At 41.6% G+C, this 10,648-nt stretch overlaps 1 protein-coding gene across 6 annotated transcripts in view; it reads left to right on the forward strand.

Annotated features, from left to right (window-relative positions):
* The window catches only part of LOC125450231 (ral guanine nucleotide dissociation stimulator-like 1), a 52,450-nt gene extending 49,103 nt beyond the window's left edge, over positions 1-3,347 (forward strand). For all 6 annotated transcript variants that reach the window (XM_059649566.1, XM_059649567.1, XM_059649568.1 and 3 more), the window contains 2 exons: positions 682-741; positions 3,225-3,347. In XM_059649566.1, coding sequence (XP_059505549.1) covers positions 682-690 — 9 coding nt within the window. In that variant the 3' untranslated portion in view covers positions 691-741; positions 3,225-3,347. The remainder of the gene's footprint in view (positions 1-681; positions 742-3,224) is intronic.
* Positions 3,348-10,648: the final 7,301 nt, after the last annotated feature.

Here is a 10,648-nt window from a genome sequence, read left to right on the forward strand (position 1 = left end):
GTGCTGTTTTAGTCACCTGAAGTGACTGATTCATGACCACCCTTCATTGCTTGACATTGCCTGTACATTCACATGACAGTGTGGATGAGGCCCGGAGAAACTCCTGTATAACTTTACATCCTATTGTATCACCTTCGGCACTGGAAGTTTGATTCTCATGTTTTCCAGTTGACTTTTTTCAAGCCCAGTCCTTGTTAATTTTTTCTGTACCTGCTGTAGAAGTTCGAGCATTTTGTTCAATTCCACGTGTTCTGCAAAAAGAGGGGGTTATCGTCTTGGTAAAAAATTACCCAAAGGAATCGCAGATGCTGGGAATCAAAAACACAAAGAGAAATTGCTGAAAAAATTCAGCGGGTCTGGCAGCATCTGTGAAAAGAAAGCAGAGTTTTCTTTCAGGTCTGGTGACATTTCTTCAGAACTCTTATTGTCTTGATCTCCTGTTCAAAAAGCAGAAAAGATCGATGTGCCTACAGTGAGAACTTTTGTCGCTCATTAGTCAAAGTAATGTTCAGTGTTCTCCTGCCTGAAAACACGTGCCTTTTGCAAACAAAATTATCATTCATGCAATTTCAATTCTATGTAAATGATTGATTTTGCCATTAATAATAAAAATATTGAACAAAGGCATCTGATTCTTTTTAAATGAATCTTGTCTGAAAATGTTTATCTGCCACCCTGCAGCTCCTCTGAACTCGAGAAACCGCCAAAGCCCAAAAAGAGTGTGTTTAAACGCCTCAGCTGGTAAGTATCCCATGTTAAGCACCGCAAATATCTCATTATTTCCTTTATTACCTGGATGAATGGACAGAAAGATAAGTACATCTGTTCCTTGACAAATAGAGACATCTGATGTGTGGTCATTATTGCTTCATTGGAGTGAGATTTTTTAGTAACTGGTTGAGTAATTTGAGACGATGCAAGGAGTAGTGCTGTTATTCTCACCTTGTGCATGTGTCTCGTGTAGACTGATTGATAGAGATTCTTTGCTATGACCATGATTGTAGAATGTGGACCTGTGATGAGCTTGGTATTGCCTAGCGATTCTCATTTATCCACTGAGAAGTTTCTGCACCATGGCTAAATTTCGCCGGAATAAATTTGTTTGAGAGACAAGTAAGCCAAAAAGGTGTTACAGTGAATTAAATTTGCATATTTGTGGGCCTGCATAATGAAAACTAGCAATGTTTAACAATTTTGAGTGAAAAATCAGATTTGTGTTCCACTTTGTGGGTCAGCAGGCAGCAGAAATATCTTCTGTTGAAAAATTATCAGCCATGCTTCTCACATTTGAAGCTCCACCTCAAAATTACTATCTCAGTGGAGTCAAGTTAGGTAAAGGGGAAGCACAACGAGATCTAGGTGTTCTTGTACGTCAGACAATGAAAGCAAGCATGTAGGTACAGCAGGCAGTGAAGAAAGCTAATAGCATGCTGGCCTTCATCACAAGAGGAATTGAGTATAAGAGCAAAGAGGTCCTTCTGCAGCTGTACAGGGCCCTGGTGAGACCGCACCTGGAGTATTGTGTGCAGTTTTGGTCTCCCAATTTGAGGAAGGACATTCTGGCTATTGAGGGAGTGCAGCGTAGGTTCACAAGATCAATTCCCGGAATGGCGGGACTATCATACGTTGAAAGATTGGAGCGACTGGACTTGTGTACACTTGAGTTTAGAAGGATGAGAGGGGATCTGATTGAGACGTATAAGATTATTAAGGGATTGGACACTGTGGAGGCGGGAAGCATGTTTCCGCTGATGGGTGTTTCCAGGACCAGAGGACATAGTTTAAAAATAAGGGGAAGGCCATTTAGAACAGAGTTGAGGAAAAACTTCTTCACCCAGAGAGTGGTGGATATATGGAATGCCCTGCCCCAGAAGGCAGTGGAGGCCACCTCTCTGGATGCTTTCAAGAAAGAGATAGACAGAGCTCTTAAAGATAGTGAAATCAAGGGTTATGGGGATAAGGCAGGAACAGGATATTGATTGTGGATGATCAGCCATGATCATAATGAATGGTGGTGCTGGCTCAAAGGGCCGAATGGCCGACTCCAGCACCTATTGTCTATTGTCTATAAAACTCAAATATATTTCCATGTGGAAGTTGACATGAAAGTATGTGTTTGTTGTCGTGCATACATGTGTAAAGACTTCAAAGTTGTTTTTGGTAATTTTTCCTGAGTTGGGGATATTATCTTATATTTCTGTTCAATAGGTAAGGACTGACCAGAACTCAGCAAAGTCAGATTTTTCCCCCACCTACCCATCTAGAGTTTCAGAGAAAAAACCGTGCCTTGTTGCTGTGTTGTGCCTTGCAGTGATCTGGAGTGTGACATGTGATTATTGTTATATAGAAACCAAGAAAGAGAAGGGAAACACTTATTCACTTCCTGGGATATCTTCTCTTTACATGAGTGTGGATGTTACATGGATGTGATTTAGGCTTCCGTGGCTTAATTGTGATTCTCGAAGTGCAGGCATTCAACATTGCAGCATTAGTGTGCAATCTCACATTTCAGCAGCCATCTGCTCTTGCTCCCTGTACTATTTAATGCCTAATATACCAACAATCAGGATTTTCAGTGTGGGAATTTTTTATCATGCCATCTGCTGTACTTCTTTTGGGAGTTTTGGAAAATTTTCTATGTTAATCATGCAATATAAATGCAAATTGCTGGATAGAAATCCTAACGTTTGCAGTACCAATATACTGAAGGCCACATTCAGAGTTCACTGTCGTACCTTACAAAGTGTTGTGCACAGTTTTCTATCAATTATCAATGGTGTTACTTTGTTTTACGTTTTATTTTTAATAAACTGCAGCTTTCAGGAAGAAATTATATACACATTAGCATGTGGCCAGGTTGGGGGAAATTTTCCACCCTGTGGGTATTCAAATCCACATTTTGCCTTTCATAAGATTGAGGTTGATAGCAGGTTGAATAACATTGCAAAAAGCCCAGATTCTTGTGCCATTCAAATATGCAAACATTATAACCTATTCATATACTCCCTAACTATTCGGCAATGTAACAATGTTCAATACTAGTAATGCGAGCTCTCGGTATGAGTGTGCCACTATTAATTTCTCACAGGTCAAATGTGGCACACATCAAACTCCTGGTACTCTCATCATCAATATACCTTCATTCTAGTTTAATTTTTTTGACAGTTTGTCTAGAATGCAATGACATTTCCATATTTTTGTTGTGTCCCCTTTCCCTTGTGCAGCCTGTTTTCAAGGAGTGGTGTTAAAGTACACAGCGCTCCAACTAAAAGCTCTGAGCAGCGAGCAACCCTTCAGAATGAGGATTCGGACGACAGCATTACCGCAGCCAGCATTTTATCCGATTCCAGCCACTTGGAAATGGAAGAGCCGAGCACTTCGCAAAAAGCGTCAGAAAAGGTGAGACAGTGAGGCACTCATCACGTAAAATATGTTGTTCTCGGAGACTCTGGTTTGTCTAATAATGTCCAGACACTTTTTTTCTTCTTTCTTTCCTTCCTTTCTTCTGCCTTCCTGCCGTCTATTATCCTGACTACACTTTGGCAGTCAAGAGGATACAAGGGTACTCAGTGATACCGTCCCAGCCACTGGAGCTGGATGGCTGCCTAGCCAATCTCCTTCGCCTTTCTTTTAAGAGCTATTAGCCGAATAGCCATTTTGATGTTTCAGCCAGACTGAAATCCTTAACGTGAATGCCGTTCCACCAAGCATCTTCATAACTGGCTGCTGCCAGCAATTTTCCATCCCAGGTCCCACTTGCCAAAGTTGGGTCACTTGCTTTCAGAACGAAGGCAAGACAGCTGTGCCTCTCCCATCAAAATTCAACCTTTGTGCTGGTTACTGAAGCATTTGATTCCAGAAAAGATATTATTCGTTCACAAAGTGAGAGCTGATTTTTTTGGTTTTTTTTTCGTTGTGCTGTTGGCTTTGTTTTGCTTAGATATTTTATATGATTTTATACTAATAGCCAAAATATTTCATCTTTAATTGTTCACAGCATCTTTAATTTCTACACAGTAAATTTTAGTGCATGGGGTACATCTGTTGCAGCTTGAAGCGCCCAGTCCACAAAAACAGTATTTAGAGTATGTTGGACAGGTCTTGATCCAGCAATTGCAACAAAGTAATGCAAGTCTCTGCATGGAGTCCTCGTGACTGCACGTTTTGTTTTTCATCAATATTCGGGCTTTGAGCTGTTGATTAGTACGTTCTCTGCTGAAGACCATTGTATCTTGGGAGATTATCAAAATTGTGTTATGGTTATTGTTTATAGAATATGTCTAGGACTTGTCCCAGGGATATTTTCATAATGTATTTCTCTAAGAATTGGGCTAAGTATTATTAGGTCACATTTGGGTGTTTTGGAGTGGTATTTTTTTGTTTCAAAATACCCTCTTCCTTTTTATGGATTCTCCTGTTTAGTGTTGTGACTTCCTGTCTATTAATCATAAACTGAGAGCTGCAGTGACTTGGATGATTTCACTTCTGGTTTCTTTAGTTCTCTGCTGTATGTGGTTTGCTGTTGCTGTCTGTCTTTCTTTCTGCCAGTGGTGCTGTGCCGCACACATTCTGACCTGCACAATGCACTGGTTGGCCCATTCGCAGTCACCCACACTTCATAAATGTGTTTTAACTTCAAACAGTGTAGTTGGATTCAAGATTTCTGTGCATAGCAGGGTGAAGTGGGCAAATAAATATTTATGTAGGCATGTTCACATACTGAGTGCAAACTGAAACCCCAAAGGGTTTATCTGACAAACCTCGAATTGAAGCACCAGTTTACATGGTCAAGTGAAATGACCACAATGTTATTGTGCTGAAGGAAACTAATTAGTAATTTATGGGCATGCTAAGTACTGAATTGTTGACGTTGACTGAACAGCTAGTAAACACAAACGGGAGTATAATTCCTCAGAAGTGTTCGAGAGTGGTAGAGGAAAGAACTGCAAGTAAAATATTTCACAAGACAGCAACGACCCAGAATTCATGTACAACATCATGTTCTTGCAATTAAGCTGTCCTGCGCAGAATGCCTTCACCTTTGTGGGCAGCAGGACAGCATATTTTGTGTAATAATAAATATAACTGGAAAGGGGGAAGTTTCTAATATGCAACAATTGACAAACGTCTTCTTAAACAAAATAATTATTCCACAGTCATTAAAATCCGTGGATACTGCCTCCTCTGGAGGTTTATCCAACAGTGGTGCACCAGCAAAAACAAATTACGACATAGCCAAGTCTCGTAGGCGTGCGGGTTTGGGCAGCTGCTGGTGTGCAACACGTCAGAGGGACAACCGCCAGAATGAGAAAAGCTGCCTCATCCGAGTCAGATTAAAGGAGGACAGAGCACAAGAATTCAAAACGATTTTGGTAAGTCCCTGGACTGGTTGCTCTCGTCATGCTCGGTGCAAATAATTGCCATTGCTTTCTGCCAGTATCGCAAGAGGATTTTTTTATCCCAATTATTTGTTGCCATGCAGTCATATTCAGTGTGCATTTTCCACATTGCTGAAGTCTTTTTTGGTCAATAGGAGTGCTTTGACCATCATTTTGATCCTGTTTTGTAATGCACTAGCAATGTTTAGGTTTTAGGCCTGAACACATTTTCCTTGCATTTCTCCTTTAAGTGTACATGGCAAGGTGCAGCACTCTGTTGCCCCATTTTGGGGACTGGCTGATAACTATTGAAGAGGAAAAATCACAAATTAATGTGCGTCATTAACTGTACAATAAATCAGCAAGGAGGTACCAGATCTTCAGTTAGCTGACCACAGGCACTTTGGTCCATCTGTCAACTAATCGAGTAATATTAGCAGAGCCATTGAATATTTCTTTCCTGACTTTGGCTCATGTGAAATTTAAAAGCCTGGTGCATGGAAGAAAGCACATCAAAAATGGGATAGAGAAGAGTGCAATCCAAAATAGAATAATTACCTGCTGGCGAGTTCAGGAAAGCCAAAGGAATGTTGGCCAAATTGGAAAGCACATCGATTGTTTTGTTTGATCATTTATTTTCCTTCAAAGGATCAGTCATACTCTTTGACTGTGGCTCCACAGATGTCAGGGTAATGTGTGAGAAATTGCTTCTGGTACTTAAATATTGTTAAACAAACAGTGCCTCTTTACTCTGGTAAAGAGAATATTTGTTAGCTTGTAAGTGAGTTGGAGATGGGGCAGAACCAGCCTAAGATCTGAGGTAGAATTTGGATAAGCAAATGGCAAACAGCCTATTTAAATTGGACATCTATGAAACACAGAAAACTAAATTCTCAACCAAAATGACGAAAATGTCTCCTGATGAAAGTGCAACAAATTTTTGCCAACAAACACAGTCATGAGAGGCCAACTAGAGAATTGTGGAATGTTATTACAAAGCAAAAAAAAAACTTTGGCTGATTGTGTCTGTGCTAAATCTCAATAATAAGGAGCTAAATTTGCCACCCACCTCCCCCACCACCACCACCAGCACCATTGCCCTTTTTACCCCTGCCCTGCAAATTTTGCTCCATGTAATTATTCAGTCGTCTTATGAATATAATTTAATCTGCTTTAACCACCTATTCGGATATTGTGGTTGGAAAAAGCAGAATTCTTTTTTTTTGCTTTTGCTCCCCACCAATGACCTTAGATTTTGTCCTTGGTACATAGTGTCAGAAGGACCAGTAAACAGTTTCCACCATTTACTTTAGTTAGCCTGAGCAAATGACTGTTCTTCATGATTCTGTATTCTCATCCTGACCCAATTTTGTGTCCATACCGCCACTGCCCGTTTCATTCCACAGGCTTCCATTTTGCTTGCACACTTGTGTGTCACTTCATCAAACATAGAAAATCCAGTGTATTACCAACTAATCACTAAAATCAGTGATTAATCATTTACAGTGTGAGCGTACTGAGTGGGAAAGGTATTGGTTATTCAAAAAAGATCACTTCAGGGGATGTTAGTTAATGTAAAATAACAAGGTATAGAGCTGGATGAACACAGCAGGCCAAGCAGCGTCAGAGGAGCAGGAAGGCTGATGTTTCGGGCCTAGACCCTTCTTCAGAAAAATAATGTAGTTAATGTAATCTCTAATTGTGTAATATTTGACTCTGCCACTTACAGAATTGTAGAGACATACGGAACAAAATATCCCTCCAAACTTTTCCTATTTATGTACTTATCCAAATGTCATTTAAACATTGTAATTGTGCCTACATCTGCCATTTCTTCAGGAAGTTAATTCCACAACTTCTGTTATATTTTTCAGATTTGTTGTTCATTAATATATTTATTATGGTCTTTGCTTTTGAGTGCATGGCAAAAGTAATTTTTTTAGCCATGAACTATAGTGCAATTAAAGCAGAATTAAGTTTGAGTCTACTCAACCAGAAAATGTTGCAGTTCTCCAGAAGAAACAGCAAATTTTCTAGTTTATTTCAATTTCCAGGTCATTGCTCAAACTTGAGTTGAGAAAAGTAATCTCCAAATTTAACATAGAATTCAACAAAAGCAGACAATTGCCCAAAATGTGTCTTTTCAATGTCCTGCCTATCAAATATTATTCCTGCACAGTTTAAATTGATTGAATATTATTTTTTTGCACTGTCTTTGAATCGCAAATTGCTAAATGTCCCAAACTGTGAAAACAATTTTATGAATCATTTTATACGAATAAGCACAGCATTAGGAAATGTCAGACTTCATAAACAACATTGAGCCATTTGCTGTAATGACAATAAATGTTAAAAGCAGGCAAATGGGATGGGGGTTTTGGGTGGGAGGGGTTGGAATTGGCTTATTTAAATTATGAATTTCGTAACGAGTTACTTGCTTCAAACTGACTGTATAGGTAAACTTGAGCATTGGGCTCTGTTTCCAATCAAATTCCAACCTTTACTGTTCACAGTTTATGCGTTATGGAGCATCGACAGCAGGTTTAACAACAACTGTCCTTCCTGTTATTATTTTGTTAATGTAACTTTTACAGATTTTGGTGTAATGTTCCGATTAGTCTTCTGGGTGAAAGCAGCTATGTTGAGAAGCCCTTTGGAAATTGAGGCTTTACATTGTGTGCGTGTGTGCGTGTGTGGTGTGTGCGTGTGTGCGTGTGTGTGTGTGTGTGTGTCTAATGCATTAATGAAAAGTGAATATTGCTTTAATTAGGTGACTAATCAAGATCGGGTTTCCGAAATCTTCCACAAAGCCATGACCGTGCTCAAATTTGAATCCGAGCGTCCTCAGGACTTTGATCTCGCACAGATCATTGAATCAAATAAAGGTGAGCAGTGGAAATTGCTTCAATTTAAGTTAGAGATAATGGGAACTGTAGATGCTGGAGAATCCAAGATAATAAAGTGTGAAGCTGGATGAACAAGGCAGGCCAAGCAGCATCTCAGGAGCACAAGTGCTGACGTTTCGGGCCTAGACCCTTCATCAGAGACGGGGATGGGGTGAGGGTTCTGGAATAAATAGGGAGAGAGGGGGAGGCGGACCGAAGATGGAAAGAAAAGAAGATAGGTGGAGAGGAGAGTATAGGTAGGGAGGGGATAGGTCAGTCCAGGGAAGACGTACAGGTCAAGGAGGTGATATGAGGTTAGTAGGTAGGAAATGGAGGTGCGGCTTGGGGTGGGAGGAAGGGATGGGTGAGAGGAAGAACAGGTTAGGGAGGCAGAGACAGGCTGGGCTCGTTTTGGGATGCAGTGGAGGAGGGGAAGAGCTGTACTGGTTGTGTGATGCAGTGGGGGGATGGGACGAACTGGGCTGGTTTTGGGATGCGGTGGGGGAAGGGGAGATTTTGAAGCAGGTGAAGTCCACATTGATACCATTGGGCTGCAGGGTTCCCAAGCGGGATATGAGTTGCTGTTCCTGCAACCTTCGGGTGGTATACTGTATCCATTGTACCCGGTGTGGCTCCCTCTACATTGGGGAAACCAAGCGGAGGCTTGGGGACCACTTTGCAGAACACCTCCGCTCGGTTCGCAATAAACAACTGCACCTCCCAGTCGCGAACCATTTCAACTCCCCCTCCCATTCTTTAAATGACATGTCCATCATAGGCCTCCTGCAGTGCCACAATGATGCCACCTGAAGGTTGCAGGAACAGCAACTCATATTCCGCTTGGGAACCCTGCAGCCCAATGGTATCAATGTGGACTTGACCAGCTTCAAAATCTCCCCTTCCCCCACCGCATCCCAAAACCAGCCCAGTTTGTCCCCTCCCCCCACTGCATCACAAAACCAGCCCAGCTCTTCCCCTCCCCCCACTGCATCCCAATACCAGCCCAGCCTGTCTCAGCCATCCCTTCCTCCCACCCCAAGCCACACCTCCATTTCCTACCTACTAACCTTATCCCACCTCCTTGACCTGTCCGTCTTCCCTGGACTGACCTATCCCCTCCCTACCTGCCCACCTATACTCTCCTCTCCCCCGTCTTCTTTTCTCTCCATCTTCAGTCCGCCTCCCCCCGCTCCCTATTTATTCCAGAACCCTTACCGCATCCCCCTCTCTGATGAAGGGTCGAGGCCCAAAACGTCAGCTTTTGTGCTCCTGAGATGCTGCTGGGCCTGCTGTGTTTATCCAGCTTCACACTCTGTTATCTTCAATTTAAGTTAAATCAGTTTCTGAATGGCATAACCACTGCAAGGGAATTGATATTTTCTTCTGATTTCACCAAAAAGCTGAAGATATCTAAATTTGTAGAATTGAACATACCCAACTGTGTTCAGCAGGATTCAACTCTGAGGAATATAAAGCCAATAAACAACTAATATCTGCACCTAATAAAAACAAATTATTCCATCTGATTCCCCAAAGCCAAATCAGAGCAAAGAACCGCAAATGCTGGAAATCAGAAACTGCTGGAAAAGCACAGCAGGTGTCACAGCACTTGTAGAGAGAAATCAGGGTTAGTGTTTCGAGTCCAGTAGCCCTTTTTCAAAGCTACTCAAATATTGAGTGAAAAATGCACATAGGAGTTGTTTGTGGCATTAAATCCTGAATTACTCACATTGCTTTGTTCATTCTTATTTTAACTGGTTATTCCAAAATAACTGTTTTCTGTTGTTGAAATTAATCAGTTCTTCCCCTCTTTTGGCCTGTGGCTGAGAGACCAGAAATATGGGTGGGGTCGCTGCTGCCAAGTTGCTAATCTGTAGCAACCCTCCCCCCACAATTTCCTGGTGAAAAGTAGAAACGAGGACTCATGGGTTTAATTCTGCTGTGGTTTAAAACGTGCCGTCCAGGCTGTGTTGAACAGAATGCCTTATGAAAATGAAAGGTCCCAATGCCTCTGCAGCATGCTATCCCTGTCAGTTTTCACAGAAAAGAAAAATCAATCCCCTGGATGCAAGCCTCACTGACAAAGCTGGAATATATTCTGCATCCATCATAGCCCTCAGAAAATGGTCATAGGCTGTGTCACTAACTCGTGTTTGATTCAGGTGCCCTCGGTGGTGTTAGTTCCAAGAGCCCAATCTAATGCTGAAGGAGAGGATAGCTTTTCTCAGAGTTTTCGCATTGATCACACTGCACCTTTTTGTGTTTGATGCTGGTATCCAGCAGAAGTGACATGTAGCTGCTGGGTCATTCGTGAATCAATTGGGGTTTTGCATTGTTCTGTAGTAAGGAAAATCTGACATCTTTACCTGGGCTACTGTATGCTGA

This window comes from Stegostoma tigrinum, chromosome 11 (assembly GCF_030684315.1).
Source record: "Stegostoma tigrinum isolate sSteTig4 chromosome 11, sSteTig4.hap1, whole genome shotgun sequence".
Taxonomy (NCBI): domain Eukaryota; kingdom Metazoa; phylum Chordata; class Chondrichthyes; order Orectolobiformes; family Stegostomatidae; genus Stegostoma; species Stegostoma tigrinum.